The sequence below is a fragment of the Strix uralensis genome, chromosome 1 (genome assembly GCF_047716275.1).
Source record: "Strix uralensis isolate ZFMK-TIS-50842 chromosome 1, bStrUra1, whole genome shotgun sequence".
Taxonomy (NCBI): Eukaryota; Metazoa; Chordata; class Aves; order Strigiformes; family Strigidae; genus Strix; species Strix uralensis.
The window spans coordinates 147,335,513-147,356,819 of record NC_133972.1 but is presented as its reverse complement, the minus strand read 5'-3'; the positions used below and the strand labels follow the sequence as shown (position 1 = coordinate 147,356,819).

The 21,307-nt window shown below is 36.4% G+C and overlaps 1 protein-coding gene across 1 annotated transcript in view; it reads right to left on the bottom strand.

The window, feature by feature from the left end:
• The window catches only part of SLC26A7 (solute carrier family 26 member 7), a 71,117-nt gene extending 61,660 nt beyond the window's left edge, over window positions 1–9,457 (bottom strand). The window contains exon 1 of the mRNA XM_074894158.1: window positions 9,268–9,457. Coding sequence (XP_074750259.1) covers window positions 9,268–9,457 — 190 coding nt within the window. The remainder of the gene's footprint in view (window positions 1–9,267) is intronic.
• Window positions 9,458–21,307: the final 11,850 nt, after the last annotated feature.

The window sequence follows — 21,307 nt, the reverse complement described above, 5'->3', positions numbered from 1 at the left end:
AATGGTTGGACTAGATGATCTTCAAGGTCTTTTCCAACCTAGATGATTCTGTGAATCTGTTTATGAATTCTCTATTCAATAGCTTGATATTCTGTACATAAAAAAGCTTGAACACACCCAAATGAGACCGAAAATACAAATGTCGTATTTTCTTTTCTTTTAATGGAGATCATGGAAAAAAGCTATGACTTTTGACAGATAATCAGAGATTAAATATTTAGAGCTCTTTAGAATGGATTTGACACTATATCTGAACACCACAGAAATTTTATAATTCTATAAAGTATTATACACTGGTCAGCCATAATACCTGAAGCATCTAGCCATCTCCAAAATAAAATTAAAGAGGCATTTTGAAAGTAGATTATAGGAAAATTCCTCTGCATCTCAGCAAGAATAAACAGCAAATGGCAAGCAGGTAACTATGAGGTAGTCTTTTGAGAAGCACCAACACTGTGGAGAAACAAAGACCATAAATGACTGATGACAGGCCTGAATCAAGATGAACTGGACTTTTTGAAATCTATGAAAAGGGCATCCATTTTGACAAATTGGTGGCCAGGGATCTGAGCACTAAGGTTTTTCCTGATCTCTCTGATCTGGAATATTCTAGGTGAAGTCATTTCTTCTTCCTTCAGGGAATCAACATTTCCTGGGTTTGTCAGTCTCTGTCCATGGTGCTCAGGCACCCCCCAGGCCCAGGATCGCACATTTGCGCAGCTTATCTGGTCATACTAAGACAAGTATACCTGGACATTAAGCTCCAAAGGATTCTGAGGTTGTTCAGAAGCTGAATTCACATTTCTAGCAGTCTGTCAGACAGGTCTGTATTAGCACATGTGTAACTTGGAAGAATTTTAATAGACATTAGAAATGAAATATTGCATGCACAGCAGCATCAGTGCCTTTCTCCTCTGCTGCAAAGCTGTACAAATATGAAACATTGCCCTACATTTACTTACTAACATGTTACATTTCATGATCAGCTTACATTGTTATTCTTTATATGGGAGAACTATAACAGAGTTCAGCTGGACAATCTCTTCCAAAATCATTTATGAACTACATGGATTCTCCGATGCATTCTCTGGGAGATTTTTCTGGCTCTGTTTCTAAATATGCTTATTCAATTTCATCTACACATGCTATTTGCATGCCAGATGTATATTTACAAGACAGCTCTACCCCTTAATAAAATTATTAGCTCCAGTTAGTCTGCTCAGAGTATATTTATGTCTACATTTATGGTCAGAGCCTGAAAAAAAGCCCCAGCAACCATCGCCCTTGAGATGACACAGCTGGGGTTCCTCCATGAAAAGCTAAAAAAAAATACATATATAAGTTTTTGGCATGATGCCTTCCAAAACACTGGGCACCAGTTCTGGAATGCATGAAGGCAGTATAGTTCATTTTTTTAATGGCAAGGTCTCCAGCCAGTGTTAAGGAATTAGTTGTTCAGCAATAAATCCAGTTTGAGATTAAATTAACTTTAATTAAAACATACAAAACACATCAGTCCTCAGGGAGTTATTACTGGGCTCGCAGAATGAAAAAATAAGTTGGCAGGAATAACAATACTGATTTCATCAGATGCCATCTACATATTTCACTTGTAGAGGAAATATATCTCAAGGGCCCTCCACCCCCCAAAAAAACAGCCCACCAAAACCCGCTCAAGCCAAAGCATTTCTAATTCATGATAGGTCATACGAAAGGCAGCAAATGTATAATACTACATATAAATGCTACATAAAGTATATCCATGTGCTAGCTGACTATAAAAAAATGTATTTTAAAAAAATATCACAAACAGTGTCATAGTCCCAAATATGACAAATTTCAAAGGCCAAATCTTACATCCTCATGCTTCCACATGGGCAACTTTTGACTATATGCAGTATAGCACATGGACACATGTATATGTCAAAACAAATAGCATAATGTTTATGAATCCAGCCAAATATCAGGAACTTAGCAAGATAAAGATTGAATCCAGAAATACAGTGACAGTATTTTACTTTGAAAAAAACCCACACATTTGTCTTAACTTATTAATAGATACACCTCAGTTCAAAACTTCCCAGTTTTTTGAGCAGCAGGAGATATTGAAAGGAAACATAAACTTGTGAAGGAACTCCCTTGTGACCTGTGTTCTGTTCCCTCTTATGACAGGCAAATATGTGATTTAGTACATCTATGAATGGAATTATGTGATGAGATACATCTTCTTATCCCAGTGTTTCAATGGAGTATTTTTAGAACTACTTCCAATTTTAAGTCTAAAGATATTCATGCTACTTTATACTCATTTGTTCATGTGCTGTAACTTTTACTTTAAATGCCTTTCCTGATAAGAAAAAACATCAGGTTTTAATTAACCTGTCCAATCCATTTAAGTCTTCTCACAAATATAATCTTTGTTTTCCTGATCCTTCTCCTAGCCTTTTCTTCTATTGAAGTTTGAAATCATCTTCCATGAACAGAGGCAAACAAAATTACACACTATATTTCAGACAATGGATCAACAGTCAGCACTACCTGTAGTCATCAGCTTCTTTGCAGCTCCTAACCCACCTAACAATGAATTCTTTTCAAATAGGCTAATTATTTTCCAGCAGAGCATTAAAACTACCCCTACCTGAGAGCATCAGCAGAGTTGTCTTTAGAATGTGTATATAAATCTGAAGCAAAACCCACTAGCTGTCCTAGAGCCTTGCAGAATCAATCACTCTGTCATCCTTTATGACTATACATGCAAATATTATTTTATTATTATTAAAGGGAAATATACCTCCATTGCTTGCATCTGGTCCAGTCCCTCATCAGCAATGCAGACTTGTAACTTGGATACAATACTGTACTCGCTATGATCCAGTCATAGAATATCATTCCAAATTTGACAGAATCATCAAAGATACTTGTTACCGGATCTGCAATATCACTTACCTATTCTTTCAAAATCCTGATGATTACCCATCTCAGCCCTTGATTTGAGTGTGTTTTGTTTTCTATGTTTAATCTTGGTTACACATCCATGTGCTTGACCATTTCCCACATGGGCAAAGTTATCATCCTTCAGGAAAACTAAGACAAAGTACAAATTTTGTACTGAGGCTTCAGTTTATACCAAATACTTAAGCAGAAAGTACCATGTCATTCTTTCATTTTCTTGTTTTCTAAGGCTGAAAAAACATTTGTGGTTTTGGGTTTTTTTTGGAAGGGTCTAACTCAGTTGTGATGTTGGACATTCATATTATTCTATTAATATTGAACCACTGAAACTTAAACTTTGCACCTTAAACTGTCAATACAGCACTGGATGAGTCATTTCTGTGTTTCAACAAAAAGGACTTTTGTGTTTCTAATTTCCCTCCCCATATATTTTTCTGTTACTGGACAGTGTAAAGAGCTCCAAGATGCTATAACAAAAAGTGCATGGTGCAAGTATTCTCATCACCCAGTGAATGACAAAATTAAGTCATGTATTTGTCTAAGCAGGAGTCTCTCTGGTCATTAACAGCTTGCAGAAGAGGGTTATAATTATCAAAACCTCAAGCGAGCTCTCAGAAGCAGCTTAGGGGGAAGGGTTGACATTGTATGAAGTTAGGTACCTTCATTAGGAATTTACATCCAGAAAGAGTAAGGCAACTTCAGGTGTTAAGCAGAGCACTTAATTTTCACATTATATAGTGTCCTGTCCTAACCAAAATACTTCAGATACATTTGTGTCCCCTAACTACACAGAGAACTGATGTACGTAAATAAATTATGTACACTAATACACATATTCACAGAATTGGGGATAATTTCTCTGGTGATGAACTCAGCTGCACAACAAAGGGTATATTTGTATAGAATTTTTTAGACAAACTCAGACTTACTTTTTTACAGTACATGACAGTCAGAGGAGCTTACTGATAGGTTGCAGCATTACCTACATGGTTTCTAGATGCCATTCTTTGTGAATAGTATACATAGTTGTGCCCATAAAAAGCCCACCAAAACAAACAAACAAAACAAACACACACATTCTAAGTAACAATCCAAAAGCAAATACTGAGATGTGATGTACCAACCAACATAATTTAAATCCTGAGAGAAGGCACAAAGCTATTTGTTTGAAAAGACAAGATTGGATGAAGAAGGCTAGCAAAATGAGAGATGGATCAACAGTTTGGTAATGAATAAATGATGCCAGGAAAGATCACCTATGAAAGGTCTTGAAAGTAAAGATGAATAATTTGCTTAGTGCAATAAAAAGTTACCACAGACTGTGAAAATGAGCTAAGCAGCTGCATTCTGATGAGATATGAAGGGACTATAGCACACATTCAGAAGGCTACAGCAAAAGCACGATGACAGCTTTATGAGATTTAGCTACATGGAAAGACTGCATCATAATGCATCTTAATATCATGCAAGGAAACTGAGAAAAATTCAGACACAGCTTAATCAAAGCACACTTCTTGTACAAGTAGGTGGTGTCCAGGTCACATGAAAAAGCCACAAAAAAGAATTCTGGTATTATTGTGACAGGTCAAAGAATGAGTTACAGGAAAGAAAACAGTAAGACCTCCCTTTAACCATGTTGAACATGAAGAGTTTATTACCCACAATGCCACGATATAATGGCTGAGACACATCTCACCTAAATTTTGATGTCTATATCATCTGCGTCTACACCTGAGCCAGTCCCCTGTTACACTCCGTGGAAATCTTAGCAATGTAATCAATCAACCTTAGTAAAGTATACGATTAGATTTAGTCAGATGACTCACACCTGTGGTGGGTTGTGATCCTGGCCAGCAGCTAAGCACTCATCCAGCCACTCACTCACTCCTCCTCAAAGGATGGGGGAAAGAATCAGAAAAGCAAAAGTGAGAAAACTTGTGGGTCAAGATAAAGACAGTCTAATAAGTGATTGAGAGAAGAAAAGTGATGTAGAGGCAGTCATTCACGACCTCCCACAAGCAGATTGAACATCATAAATTTCACTAACTCTTATCAACTAGATCTCCATTGACTAGTAAGGAACGCAAGAATGGCTTGCTGAGAATTAGATACCTACACTGCAGAACCTTTGTTTCATTAGCAAAATTTCAATTTGGAGAGAAAAAAAAACCTCATGAGGCACTTATGAGACATCAACATGGATCTAGCAATTGAATTTGTGTGTATGGGTGAGGAACACAGAATGAAATTGAAAGAAAAATCTTTATATGATGACCATTGATGGGGTATTAATAAGTTTTAAAGGGAAAGGGAAGAGAACAATGAAGTGGTAGTCCAAGAAGCAAATTAAGGACTTATTTGTTAATTTAAAGACATCTTGCTCTAGTCTATCAATAACAGATTTTTGAGAAACACAGACAAATTATGTAGTGATTACCAAAACATGAAAGTTCAAATTTCTTAACTGTCTGTGAAAGTATATAGCAAATTGGATAACAAAGTTCATTTTAGATTCAAAGCTTATTTTTCAACCTTAGGTATCAGAGTAAAAATAAGGATTCTATATCTGAAAAATAAGGTCTTGAGCTCTGTATTATTAAATGATAGTTAGAACTAATATGAAATGATAGCTGGAACTAATGAAGCCTAATTTCTTTTACTGTTTTTGACTCGTGGCTGAGTGACTTTGCGGTCTGAGACAGTGTAAGCTCCAGCAACTGGTGTGGGGTTTGTTTTGTTGGTTTTGTTGGTTGGTTGGTTGGTTGGCAGTTTTTGGGGTGGGGTCTTGGTGTTTGGTTTTTTGTTTGGTTGGGTTTTTTCTACACAGATTATCTAATGCCTAACAAGATATGAGTTTCTCTTACCACTTTTTAGATCTTGTAGGATCTGTTCCCAACGTCCATTTTCATAAAATTTGTAGAAACTTAACTATCTTTAACACTTCTTTCTCTATCTTCTGTGGAATTAGCTAAAGGACTCTAAAATTAGAGGACATACGCAGAGACCATACAAGTATTGTCTCAATAGGTATGTAGGACAGCAGAGTTCAGCAGTGAATTTTGGAACTTACGAATTAAGATTAATTTGGCATTTTTAACAGACAATGAAACAACTATAGGAACACCTGGAGAATGAGTGCTTGGTTTCAACAATGACTCTTTCATCACAAATGCCAAGCGCCACATCATGATAACCCCATGCCTTTCCTTCCCATCTTCCTACACTCCTTGGTCTCCTCTCCCCCATCTCAATACTGGATCCATTAATTGAACTGAATGCTATTGATCAATGGATTCCCTCTGAATGGTCAAATATGACTTGGGCATGTTTTAAACAGGTTTCAAATATCTGAAAAGTAGCATGAGAAGATTCACTCTCTGCAGAAATTACATAATTTCTTATGGATTCTTTCATAATTATTATATTCTTTATTGGATAACATTGTGAGAGAGTAAGGATAACACCTTAGGCACAGAGGCATATGGTTTTATGCTAGTTCAGTGTTAGGCAAGGTAACACCTTACCTTCTAAAGATCCATTTCTTCCACACTGTACATGGAAGTAAAGACAATTAAATACTCAGGTAACATGCCTTTCTTGTACACCATTCCTAGACGCTGTCACCACAGGACATAGTTTCTAGTTTATGTGTGTCATGAGGGAAGACATTTAAACCTAAACTGATATATGAGCTCAAGTGGTTCAATGTTCAAGTAGCTGACTTGAAGGTATATTACAGGAGTTTGAAAGCTTAAGTCACATTTAGAAACTAATAATTTTAATCCTGAAAATCAGAAGATGAATGGTAGTAACCCTTTAGAACTTTATCCAAAATAAAAGATGGCGTAAGAACAGCTATTCTGAACTATCCTATACCTTTATAAAAGACTTTTTGGCAGCAAACTTTATCTGCGTATGTTAATTGCTGTTATTTCTATTAATTTGCTCTTTTGTTTTTCTCACTTATAAGGCAGACATGAAAACCTATGTTATTGCATAGGAATTCTCCAGAAACAATTTCTGAAAATTATGTGAGGAGCAGTTATGAGCATTATCTTTGTTGCATTCACTATAACACACTAAGGACAATGACTTTCCTCTTTCCTTCCTTCCTTTACAAAGGGAAGTCAGCTACATCATCTAAAATTTGGATTAGAAGTTGGAACATGGACACGTTGCACCAGATCAGAGTAGCTGCCAACCTGGATAATCTGAACATAGCCAATGCCAGATCAATAAGAAATCCCACAATAGGAAACTGTGAGAAACACAGCTTAGTTGGAAGGTCTTTCTTAATTATTCTCAAACTACTGGATTGCTCTCCACCCTGGAGTATGCAGGTTTCATCACTCAGAAAACTGTTGCACATAAATACAACTTCAGATTTTTCCATATACTTCCATAACTCAAGTTTATTTCCATATAATTGAATTTACTTAAACATGTTGCTGCAACACCAAATGACGCTGTGCTCTGCATGTCAGTTATCACTGGTTACTAATTTTTTCCTGTCACTGTTAGAATTTCTGTCTTTCATTTAATTATAAAACTTCTTGGTTTATTTTGTGGGTGGAAGGAAACAGACACAATAAGACCTCAAAATATGGGGTCTTTTCCTTTCATGCTATATAGCAAATGGGACCTTTATTTTCTTGCATAACTCTCTCTGTGAAAGCATTAAAGGATAGTCCTGGTAACTGGAAGGCTTACAACACTAGAAAAAGAGGTAATGCAAGCAGGGTCTAAATAAATATGTTGTGTTCAAGTTGTTTACCACAAACATTATAAAATTCTTTGGTATTTAACTCTCCTCCTTTTCCATCCTCTAAAATCATTATGAAATCTTGAGAAGCAGTGAGGAGAGAGAAAGGAAAAACAGGTCAGCAGGAGGGAAGAGTTCCAATGTATTTTTTTAAACAACATAAAATAAGAATAAAATTATTTCTAGAGTACTTAAAAATAATATAGAAAAACAAAACAAGTATTTTCTGTCTTCACTGGATCTTCTTAAATTACTAACTTAAATTACTTCTTGGTACAAGACTTAAACAAGAAAATCCTGGCTAAAACTACCAGCAGTGCAGAACTGCTGTTTAACTTAATACTTTTGATGAATTTCAACATACTGTTATTAGCAGTATTTTAATTACAATTGTTGTATATGCACATACCAGTGAAATTAGATACTTTGCAGTGTTATGGTATTAAGGTTCTTAAAAGTTAAATCATGCCAATGCAGATGTTCCTAATTACTTTAAAAGCATAAATACTTACACAAATCGGTTGTTTCCAGCTCCAACATAATCCGATTAAAGGAGTGCTTATAATTTAACAACATGAATGATAGCTAAGCATAGCTAATATGGGAAATTGTTAAGAAATAATACATATAGTTCATATAAGGGAAGGTGTTAAAGTCCATCTGAGGCAGATAAGATGCTGTGACTTGCCAGAGACAAATATAAAATATTGCCAAAAGAAGGTGACATTATCAAAGACACATAAAACCCGACAAAAACATTTATTTCCCAGCAGCAATCACTTTACAAACCCGGATTACTGGGACTTTAGGTTTCTGCAGGTCATTGTGCAGGCTTTTGTTTTTGGAACTTTTTCCTTTTTCTTTTTTTTTTTTTTAAACGGAGTCTAGCTCCACGCCTACTTTGTATCACTGCTTGAAAAGAAACGTAATGTAATACAGCATTAAATCAACACAGAAGCTGAAGTACACAAGCTGCAGATGCAGGCAGATCCTCCCCGTGGGTAATGTCTCTGGCAGGAGCACCCTTTATGCACAGAAAGTTGTTAATTTCTCCTGCTGTGCTCTGGGCTTCCATAGGTAATACTGTAATGCCGATGTTTCTTCTGGAACAGCATCTCTTACAATGCAATTATAGATATATTCTGTTTTCCATATGAAATAGGGAAAAAGGTGGTCATTTAACTGATAAAACATTGTATATAACCATAAGCTGTGTGAATAGAGTTACTTCTTTCTTATCGTCTATATTAAGTCTTTGAAAAAATGTCAAAGGCATGGGATATATAGTAAAGTTCCAGCTCATAGAAATTAGCACAATAACACAAGGCATTTCTATCCACATTTGTACATCCACTATATATGCATAAGACTATATATTTGTTCCTTATATTTTTATTAGATTAAATCCACATTAGCTATATAAGCATGTCTTTGTTTTAACCAAAGATTTATGGTAATATTAAACAAGAAAGAAAAAAAAAAATAATAAAAAGACCAGACCATTTCAGCATGACCAGATTTCAAAGTACGAATCTGAAATGAGTTAACTGTACCTTGAGTCACCTGTTGGATGGCTAGCATCATCCCAGAAACTGTATCGGGAATCAAATTTTCCTTCCAATTGTAGACGGGCACCCATTTCAAGATGGGCAGCCTTCTCATACACCAGACTTTGATATCTTCAAAGCGAACAGCCTGGATCTTCCTCCAGACTGCACTTCTTTTCCTTTTTGCTCCTGTCATGATTCCCACTCCCCCAAAAGCAGTTCCTCTTCCACAAGAGCGCACAGTTGAGGAATCACCCTGATCTGTGTCAGTCTACAGTTTTCTTCTGAGATTTTGCAGTTCCAAAACTACAGAGAAAAAAAAAAATAACAGAAGCACTTAAGATTTCTGCAGCTGCTTTCTAACTATACTCAATAAAAACACTTATTAAACAATTCAATTGTATAAACAACTACATGAAATTCAAGAATCTTTTCTAGCAAAGATCATATTTTCTGCTCTTTGCAAAAAATTTAGTCTAGTCTCACATTAGTTTGTGATTCTTTCCAGTAACCTCCTGCTTTATATTCCCTGTAATGCTTGTGTTTTGGCCTCAGTCCAGTGGCAAAATGAGGTATTAGTGGGTGTGTGTGCGATATAGGCTGGGCTATGCTAATACAAGCGGGAAGTGCCCAGCAGAGCAGGCATGTCTCTGCCAAGCCTAGGAGAGCAGCCTTGCCTCTCCTGGGGGGAGCTTTTCTGGCTGCAGTCAAAGGGCATGAAGTCCTCAGTAACCCTGGTGCTAGCAAATTTGTTTTACTCCATCAATGTTTTGTCTTCTAAATGACAGTAAAAAGCTTGTTTATGTAGAAAATGCAGAACACCAGGTAGCAGTAAGTCCTGCTGCAAACATTCACAGATTCCCTCTGTAAACTGAAGACTCAGACTTAATATAACAAGCTCAAAGTGCAGTGACGGACTGCAAGCTATCAGCTCCACGTGGGAAGTGCCAAAAATCCTTGTGATGACCATTCTTCAAAGCTATTCCTTTCTCCTCTTGCTAGTCCACCCAGCAAAGTGTCTCTCAACGAAGGCATTTCACCAAGTAACTTTTGATCTTGTAATAACGTCATGCACCTTGTGTACGATACAAAGTGCTCAGACACAAAGTGATAAGAACATGGAAGAGCTTTAAACATGAAGGCATTTAAATGTCATCTGATATGAAGCAAGGAGGTAGTGGCTTTCCTCTAAGTTTTTTGTATCTCTGGATGGCAAAGAAATTTAAGTTAAAATATAAGATCCATCATATGGGTGAAGTGTCTTCCCAATCACTATTCTACAGTAGGCAATAAAAATAAGAATATTTTTTAAATATTTCCATTTTATTTATATATTTATCTAGATGAACAATACTGAAACATTGTCCATCCAAAACAACTTTAGAAAAATGAGACTTTGTTTCCAAATGCAATAGGGAGAAAAGCGCAAGGGCAGATGTACCACTGTTCATTCTACTGGGTGGTATCCACTGTTGTGTCCCTTAGAAGTGCAAAGAGAAAAAAAAAAAAAAAAGAGCAGGAAAAGATTGCTTAAGACAGACCTTCACTTTTAACGGCAGCAGGCATACTTACTCTTTGCCCTGCCCATCCTTTAATCATGTACACTTTTCAAAAAACAGAAGAAACACAAGATGGGTTTATCTTACTTCTGTACACTGGAATAAACCTCTAAGCATTGATTTCTTTTTTTTTTTTTTTAATGTGAATTTTGTGTTTTGTGTGTGTTCATGCTTTTAGCTTGAAAGTGCTGTTCAAGGACTTCATAATCAAGGCTTTTATGGGTGCCAAATGTTTCACAACATAGACCTTTCCCTACTTTCAGTGATTACAAGTAGACAGGAATCCTTCTACTCAGTTACTCAGCTATCAGGGGCTGCTTAGTTTTGATACAGTGTTCAGTACCTCTAGCTGTAATAGCATTTATTGGGAAAAAAAAATCAGAATACATATCTACACATAAGTTATGTGTGTACAAAAATATACCCAAATATGGGTACTTGTGTAAAGGAGATTAGTTCCATTAAAAAAAAAAAATAAAAAAAAAATCATGGTGCACTAGAAGCTCTGAATATGCTAAACTGTCAAAAAAACCCTATTATGAAACCAAAGAACCACCACTGAACACACAAGAACATACACTCCATTCTTCAAACTTCTCACATCAAAATGCTGAAGCTGTTTGAAAAAGTCTGTAATTGAGACTTTCCCACCTCATATTTGCAGAGTCATTAAATCTGGACAGTTTTCGTCGATCCCAGATTTGTATCTGAACTCCTAGGATTAGATATATCAACAGACTTCTGTTCCTCACCAATAACAAAGGATGGTTTCTCTCTATGGGTGTGTGCATGCATGAGTGCAAACATCTTACAACTAATACTTGAAAATAAGCCCTGTTAGATGCAGACAGAACTGCACATGCAAAGTCTTTGGGATTTCCATGCTGATGTAGAATTTGTGCAGGAATTTTGTTTTACTCCAACAATTACTTTGATGAGTGAAAAATTGTATTGTCATTAAATCTGGAGTTGATAACATTGTCACTAGTCTTGAAAAACATTGTTCCTTGTTGTAATTTTTAAATTAATAAAGTACTCCTAGTTAGCAAGGACACAAAGCAACATATCATTTACAACCGCCCAAATAAATCAAAATTTTTAAGGGAAAACAGATATACAGGTATGCATAACAGCCAGTCCATACTTCACCACACAGTAATCTAACATTTGAATCCTAAACATCAAAACCTACTTTCCTAAAACACAGCAATATCCTAACTGAAACACATACTGTATCACACACACATGATATTTAAACATTTTTCCATCAGGTGGCTTTCATTAACCTATAATCTATAAACTCGTAGACTATGCAAACTTGTCATACTTCCAACTGTATCATGACATACCTGAACTATCAGGACTGAGACCCTCTCCTTTCCTGAAACAGGCATATAAAACTTAGTTTTCTGGAACACCAAAGGATAAGCATGAGGAACCTTTGGTTTTATACATTTAAGTCAGTGTGTTCACATACACACTGCTGTAAGGTTAGATTTTTTGCACTTAGCAATCTTATATAAGTAAAGCCTATTTTTCAAGTTTTTTCTGGGAAATACACAAAAGTATGATTCTAGTAGTGTACATATATGCAATGCTAAAAAGAAAACTACCATGTTAAAATTTAGAATACAGGTAGTATATAAAAGGAAATAATTATTGTATCATAGATCAGATCTGGTGGGCTTTTCAAACCTGATTTATAGTAAATTCCATAAAAATGGGGTAACCTCTGTGGGGGCAGTCTGTATTTTCATCAGCTCCTCTGACATTTACATACATTGGCTATTTAAATACATGGTGGATACTTAGAGGTAGGAGGTTTGATTCTCTAGCTCTGGCCCCAAAGTATATAAAAAAAATCTAACACCTTACTCCAACCTAGACCTCAAAAAGAAAAATTTCTGACAATCTCTGAGATAGAAGCCCTAATCCCCCCTTCATATGGAAGCAGCTTTTGTAGGGAATCACTGGACTCTTGCATGAGAACTGCTTTTAGTCCTCACATAAACTGACAGGAATGTTCAAGAACTATACTTATGTTTACATATGCTCACAGAAGTTAAATGAACTTATTCATACCTTAGGCAGGCATAGATGCCATGACGGAAATAATGTGACTTGCTCTTTGTAAATTTTCTCAGGAAGACAGATCACTTACTAAATATCTGCAAACATCCAATATTAAACCAATGTGGACTAACTAAACCTGTATTCCTGCTGATGTACATCATTTGCTCCCCAAGAACATTCAGTGCATCCAAGTCATTTCCCCATGTTCTCTCATCTACCCGCACTGGGCAAGGGAAAGTACATGCTATCATTAATCCAAAGACACATGTACCTTTCTGGCTGGCTGGCCACTGCCAGAATATATGTATGATTGAGCTCTGAATATATAATGATTGAGCTTCCCCCACCTCTTCTTCAGTGGGGAAACAAATTTCCATTCATCCTTGTCCCCTATCCTGACCAACAATTTCTATGAACTCAGTTTTGATACTGCTATCTTTCTGTCAAATACAGATAACAGTGGCTAAAGGATTAAGAGGATACCTAGATGAAAGACTTAAGAAAAATAGACAGGCAAAAATCTTGGTCACACGAAGCTTGTGTCTTTAGGAAAAGACAAGGAAAAGAAGAAAAAACCTTTTCGAAGAAAAAACCTTTTCCAAGAAAAAACCTATTAAGAATTCCAAGTATGTTTGACAAAGCACAGCTGGATGGGAATGGAAGTCAGATTTAAAATAAGGGGTGATAGGTACTAGTTCAAAGAGACCAAACTGTGCAGTTTGTACATCACAGAACAAGCACATGAGATACAAGCTACTGGAATGATAAGAGAGTGCTGACAAATGGAACAACATGAAACCAGTGACAAGAATCCTTCAAAAAAGCATTCCTGAATTTTGAGAATTTGTAAAAAAAATAGGTTATCAATCACATTTATTACATAAAATATTAAACTAAGCCACAGAAGAAGCACACATTTAAGTATGCAAATTATTTACTACTGAAATTTAAGGAACTTCCCCCTCTGAAATTCTGTTGCATCAAAACCAAACATAATTCACAAACTCCAAAGCTTGCCAATATATCTTCCACAGTTGGATGCAATGCACTTATTTTCAGTAATACCTAACGTTAAAAGTACTCCTGACTTCAATGTTCAATACTTAAATATGGACCTAAATTGAAAAATATATTATTCTTGCCCTTTGCAAAACAGATTAAGTCAAAATCTCCATCCCTCATCATACAGGACGTTTAGGAGCCATCACAGTGACATTAATAGCCCCTTTGCCACAGAGTAATCAGAATTATCACAATATAAAGGTGAGCATCCAGGCAACACAGAAGTCAGGCCAGCCTCAAATGGCTTGGGCTCGACTTTAACATCTTCTCTGTAAATGGGCTTTTCAGCACCGTTAATGATGCTGCGCTGCCCAAAACTGTGTGAAGCAACACTGACATCGAGTGGCTTCGTTTGGTATTTTTCTTCGGTTATTGCAGGGTCCAAGAGCACTGTCTACATCTGATACTGCCTCATGACATGATGGGTTTTGAACTGGATAATATTAACTACATAGTTTAATAACACAGTATGTTAAAAATCAAAGATCTGCATCAATAAAAGGTTTACTTACTACATTTCAAATTTATTTACTGGTCAGAAATTTAAGACAGGAGGTCAACTGACAGAGATTAGCAAGGTACTGAACCACAGGAGTTCCTAATGCTCAGGTACAGTCTGCTCTCAGCTCATCTAATGAATGAGAAATGCAAGTGCAGAACAGACCAAAAAAAAAAAATAAATCTGATAATGCAACCATGCAACCATCTTCTTAAGCTCTGTTCCTGTTGAGATAATTATAGCTGTCTGCTGATAAATTGCTACACAGGTGTTAATGAAGAAAAAATATTTAAAATTATTGGGAAGTTATATTAAATAATTTTAGCACATCTAAAATGAGCATAAGAAACCCAGTTGTGTCCATCTCTTAGGGAAAACGTCTGTAAAAAAAAAAATCTCTTTTTTTCATTCTCTTTTAAGGTTGTGTCTAGCAGCTGTTTGAAGGTTACCTTCAAATTAGTAAAAAAAGCTTAAATTTTTCTTTTTAAACTGTAATAAATGTCACAGAATGGACTGGAAACTGAGATTTACAAACTCATACACTTGAGAACACATCTTTATAGCCAAAGTACATAAATATGCATACACATACACTGACGTTAAACAGAAATATTTTGTGGTAAACCTTAGCCTTGACACAGACTCATCTGTGCAAGAGAGATGCTGTTTAAGGTCTCAACATGCAAAAATGCATGTTGAAAAAATGTTTAAATCACAAGCATCAGTTTCTTTGTATTATTTCACTTATCCAAATGTTAAGACAGAGTGCATAAACCAGATATTCTGATTACTGAGTGCACAAACCAGCCTATAAGCCACACAATGGAAGGAGATAATTTTAACTTTGGAAACCAACAGATCCAAACTCAAGTGACCTCCTTCCCTTGTGTACCTTATGGGCTGGCAGGGGCTCAGCAGCCTGTGGAATGGAGCAACCACACCGCAGAAGCAGCTCTTCACTGGTTTCAATTCTAGCCTTGACCGCCAGAGAATGATGTTCAAAACCTCTACTCATGCCAGATCTCCTTTCATTTCGGTGGGTACTGAGCATTTAAACACATCTTTAAGAAGTATCCATCTCTGTGTCTGCAACCCAATCTGTAACCAACGGTGCTGAGAGTTGGCCCACCGAAGGCTGCAGGACACTGAGGCGCTGATGCAGCTGAGTAAGACCAAACCTGACTTCCCATGACGGGGCTCCATTCTTCCTGGAATTCAGGTGCAAGAGCCTTGTGAGTTAGACAAACAGCAGATAGGTCTAAAATGTCACTATGTTCAAAAAGCACAACTCACTGTTCCCAAGCCACCGAAGGGTTCACACATCAAGTTACTTTTTACCTGAGTGAATATAATGTTCTCGTCAACCAGAGGACATTTAGGTGCTCAGTGATTATGGTTTGTCTCATGACAGAATTATTTGGCAACAACTATCATGAAGCAAACATTCCAGAAGAACTTTATCTCCAGATATCCTTAGAATCATAAAATGATTTCAGAGAAAAGGGACCTCTGTAGATCATCTCCTCCAAACACTTCCTCAAAGAAGGGATAACTTCAAAGCCAGACCAAGTTGCTCAGGACCTTGTTCAGAAGCATTCTGCAAATGTCCAAGTATGGAGATTCTACAAGCCCTGGGGACAAACTATTCATGTACTTAAACCCCCTTGCTGCATTCCCTGCCCCCTCCCTCCCCGCGCCGCCCCCCCCCCCCCCCCCCCCCCCCCCATGTATTCAAACAGAATTTCCCTTGCTACTGCTTGTGAGCATTGCCTCTTGTCTTTCAGCTATTCAACTCTGACAACAGGCTGGTCTGTTTTCTCTATTACTTTCCTTTGCTTGTTCCTCAGACATGAGAGTCCCCTGTTTCAGTTAACTTCACTTTCACATGAACTCAAAAAATAAGGCAGTCTTATTAGAAAAATAACCACACATGAAGTTAATCAAAATAATTGCCTTTTATATCAATAGGCAACATAAGTTGATTCCAAGCCTTCAGATGCAAAAAGTGTATTAAAGGCAAGTGCAACAAACTTCACTTTATTGAAGCAGTAGCAATGTGTGACTAAGAAGAAAGACACCCCTGTGCCTGTAACTCTACTGCCTGTGAGTACATTGAAAACAAGAAAACCTGAGCTACCATCAGGGTCGTGAAAAAGAATAATTTTAATAGTCATATAATAGATCAATAAAACAAATTTCAAGTAGGAGGAAAAGAACACTGTCTTTTGCTTCAAAAGTGGTGCAGAAAGAGTCGCTTTCCTGTAGCGTCTTCTGGGTTACCATTTCTTCCCCAAAACATACACTACATTAAAAACTGAGCAATGTAGGAAGTTTTTCACATTGTCTCTCTTGAATGCTACATCATCTTATGGCAGAGGAATGGATACGAAATCAAAGATTATCCTAATTTACGTAGCCTCCTTCCATAGTAAATTTTTGTTCTGATACCCTTACAGAGAGAAGACACCACTATCTGATTAATCAGCAATACCTTGCCCTCCAGACCCTTCAGTGGATAAAATCCCTTCTCTTGCATCCCATGATAATCTTATCACACCCTTTTCCTCTGTGTGAAGGTTTCTAAATGCCTGTGCTGCTGCAAAGTATTTTACAGAGACACATCATTCAGTACAAGCGGTAGTTAGAAAAACCCACAATTTTAGAGTGTCCATGTACTTTACTCATTGGCTTAATTTCAGCCAGCTGAAATGGATACTTAATCACCTCACTGAGGAAACTAAATTAACAGTGTATTTATAAGGCAGCATATTAATCCAGATCTGTAGGCTGTCATAATATAAATCACAGTGGTAATAGATTTTACAACATACGACAGAAAACATGGCCATTCAAAAAGGAAAGCCTATGAAGTGTAATAATTAAAATTTAGTATTTAAATAGTGAGTATCTTGTTGCCCTCAGAGACAGCAAACCGCTGGAATTCCAGGGCCACAGCCAAGTGAATTTCATGAAGCCTGTGGGACAGCTAAATTATCTTGAAAAACCCGATCTAAACGCATTAACAAATTCACATAGTCCTTTGTTTCCTCGTTTTAATTTAAAATATCTGAAAAGGCATTTTATGAGACTACTAACCTGTAGTCTGCATACTTTACAGAAAGTTTCACATGAAGAATGCAGTGTGTACTACATAAAAAAGGGGTTACTTTTCAAACACAAGCCAAAAAAGACTTAAACGCTTTCCCTCCCCAAAATTGGTGTTTGCTAAACTGACTTAATAATCATCAGCAAGTACACATGAAAATCCAATGTATTTTACACAATGCTAACTTCATGGATAAGAAGTTAGAGAGAAGACAAAAACATCTATGCTAGTAATAATCTGAATTGTAACATCAACTTTTACTGGTTCCAGAAATAAGCCGTAAAGATATATCGAGGCATAAGAACATTTTTCTAAATAACTTTACTACTAAAAAGGTTAGTGACCTCAGAAAATTCACACAACAAACAGTTGTACTGAATATCTTGCTTACTTCAATAAAAAGTCTCATCCTTGCTTGGCACTTAGTGAACTTGACACACACAAAATACTTAAATTTGAAAGAAAGTATTTTAAACCATCCCATACATGCATGCACAGATTATTAAAAAAAAAAAAAAGTAATTCCAAATTCCAACAGTTTAGAAATAAGTCAAACTAAATCCCCTGGTATACTTGCCAAGTGCTCTGAAATCAGGAAGCTTGTTGCTACTTCTCCAGCACTTTCTGCTGAAGTGTCAGGAACAAAAACAAACCAAACTGTGTACAGTAACCCAGAACACTGTGAGTCACATGCCAAACCCTTAAGAAGCCATGAAAATATATATTAAAAAAGAGATTTCTCATTCAAAGATGCCATCCAGATGAGTCCATATATTTTATTCAAAGTTCCCGCTACACAGATCGATACTCCCTGATTCCTAAGCCCAGTCCATTTTAATTTGCATAAAAATACAGAATAATTGAGATGACAACCCAACAAAATGCAGCTACTTGCACATTTTATGCAACCATGTACATTTTATACAACTGATTATGTAAGAAAGTAATTCTATGTACGATCAGACTTGCATGACCTGGACTCTAACATTTGGACATTTTCGCCCTAATTGTTACTGGTCTGTAATTACTGCAGAAAAAGCTCTTCTAGATCTTGTGCAATGCATTCTGTCTTTATACCTCTGCTTCACATGCTGATTAAGATATACTCCTCTTCTGATGTGATTGCTAATGACCTCATTGATGAAGAAAAGGATGTCGTTTTCCTGCTTTCTTTAAGCATCAGCTGTTACTCAGATTAGACAATTTAATATTAGATAGTAGTAAATTAGTTAGTCCCAGTAAAGGCCTCATGGCTTTGAAACATGATCCATTTCCTGGAGTTCTAGGAAAATTATCTACATCTCACAACACAGTATGTCTCATTTTTCCTAGGAATATGAAAATAGCACCAACTAGAGAGTGGCGAACAGCTGATAAAGATGAGACAATGCACTTGGTGAGGCTTTGGTGTACACCGTTCCATCCTGCTTGACGGAGTGGGGAGAAAGGGTAAGACCTTTGGCCATGATCTGCTAAAAAGAAATGGTTAATTCCTTGTTGTGACTGAATTGTGCACACTTTAATTAAATCACGCTTCTAAGATGTTTGAAAAGTTTGTTTCAAACATGCTCATCAGGGCAAGAGAAATACACCACTGCTACTGGACATCTGTTGCAGAACTGCAATTGTTTTCCAAAATAGTAAAGACCTGCCCTAGACAGGTCCAAATCTTATGAAATTGCCACACTCCCTTGTCATGGTGAGGGAGCACAGACAACTGAGATCATTCCATGACAGTGCTCTCTCCTAAATACTTTAGAACCTGCATTTTTAAGATGCATTGACAAAGATTATATGTAAATTTTTCAAATACGTTTTGGAAAGTAATCAGGAAGACTGTACTTTTCATTGTACATGCACTTAAAATTTCACATATAAACTTTTAAAAACTTTTTTTATCATTTTCTCAGCCTCACTTTCTGTAATCCCATAAACAATGGGAACACAAAATGTATGTATTACTGAATTGGAAAAAAAAAAAAATGTCTAAGAGATTAAACTAATTCTTACAGCAGTTATGGAAAGATTTCTCCTGACCCCAGTGATTACTTAACTGACTGTGGAGTGCTTTGTTAAATAAAAATGCACTTGACATATGGCTGGATAGTTTGCTGATTCAGGTGCTTAGCAGGTGTTTTTGTTTAGTTTCTTTCTTTTGCAATTGGCACAAACCATTTTTTTTCAGCTTTTCCGCTCACAGTTCCTTTTCTATTGCTATTTTTTAAATTCAGACTTTTTAGCTCTTGGTTGATTCTGTCTTCCAATGGTTTACAATTCATTTTTCTCCTCTTATGCAGATTTCTATGTTCTGACTATCATACTCCACACAGGCATTTCCCTTCCACCCCATTAAAACCTGTCCCATGTGCTCAAATGCGCTGATGCAATTATTTACTGATTTTTTCTCTCACAGATGTTTTGCACTCTCCCAGTTTAGAATTACTTCCCTCAAAAGAATCTTTCATTGAGAAATTTGCGATATTTGTAAGTTAGACATTAGGCAGAACAGTGCATAAAATAAGCATGTAAGTGCATAAAATAATATATAGCACAGATTTGTTGTTTCAAACTGTAATTACTTTGAGTTAATTTTACCAAAGCTGAAATTGTAATAGGATTTTACTGGAGTGAGGGGAAGCTTTCTCCAAGATGCAATAATTTAAAAAAAAAAAAATATTGCTTTAATACACACCTCGGGACAATGTCTACAGAAAATGTAGTTACCAGAATGACAGAGAGAAACTTCGATTAATTCAGAGTGCCTTTTCAGATTTCAAAGAAATCTGGTGTGCTTACTTATACATTTTGAGTGAGAAATAAGTCTAATTTCACCTACATGTACTGATACCAATTTGTCATGTTTAGCTACCATTTCAGCCTCCATGGGCAGAAGAGTTCTGTGCATGCTCCTCTCTTATATTTCAGATGCTCTCTGGCCATCCATAAAGGGAAGGAGGAAATGTTACAGAGAAGTTCATGAGAAGGTAAAGCAGTGAGATGCCTGATGACGCTCCTTTACACAGACTGTAAAGAACTAAAAGGGTGTAAAGGGAACCTACACTGGAAGACCAAAGGTTTGGGCAGCTGTTAGAGCCAGTACCCACTTTGCTGCACCATGACTTCATTTTCCAATTCTTCTTTTACCTCCTGCCGCCTCAAGGCATCTTGGAGCCCAGCGTCTGATGAGGGCCCTGTCTGCCATCAAAGACTTATTTTATCTGCATGTGTAATTAATATCTACTGCTTTGATGTTGCCTTATTTATTTGTAAAGTGTGTTCTTTAAAGAATCAACAACTTAAAACAATGTCAGTATAACATCAAACAGGAAACACTGTGAAACTTGATGCTGTAATGAAGCTGCTTTCACACATTTCAGTGTGAATTAGAATATCTACATTTAACAATAAAACCGGTATTGGACAGGAATTATTTTTTGTATATAAATTACAAAGAAATTTTAAAGTTCTACAAAATTATTTATGTATACATCTTTTCCTGAGGTTTCTAAATGATAAACCTCTATGTGTGGATGTCTTCCTACACACAGACAAAGTCTGTGCAAGTGCCCACAAGGACATTTGCTCTGTGACAGCATTTCTGTAAACTTCAGTAATATATTTTTCTCCTCATCATAAATGGATTTTAATTTATGCCCTACCCAAAGAAAAAGCACTATATACATTACGTGAATGAGTTAAATGTAAAAAATAAAATCTGCATAGGTTCTCTTTAAATTTTTGAAATAA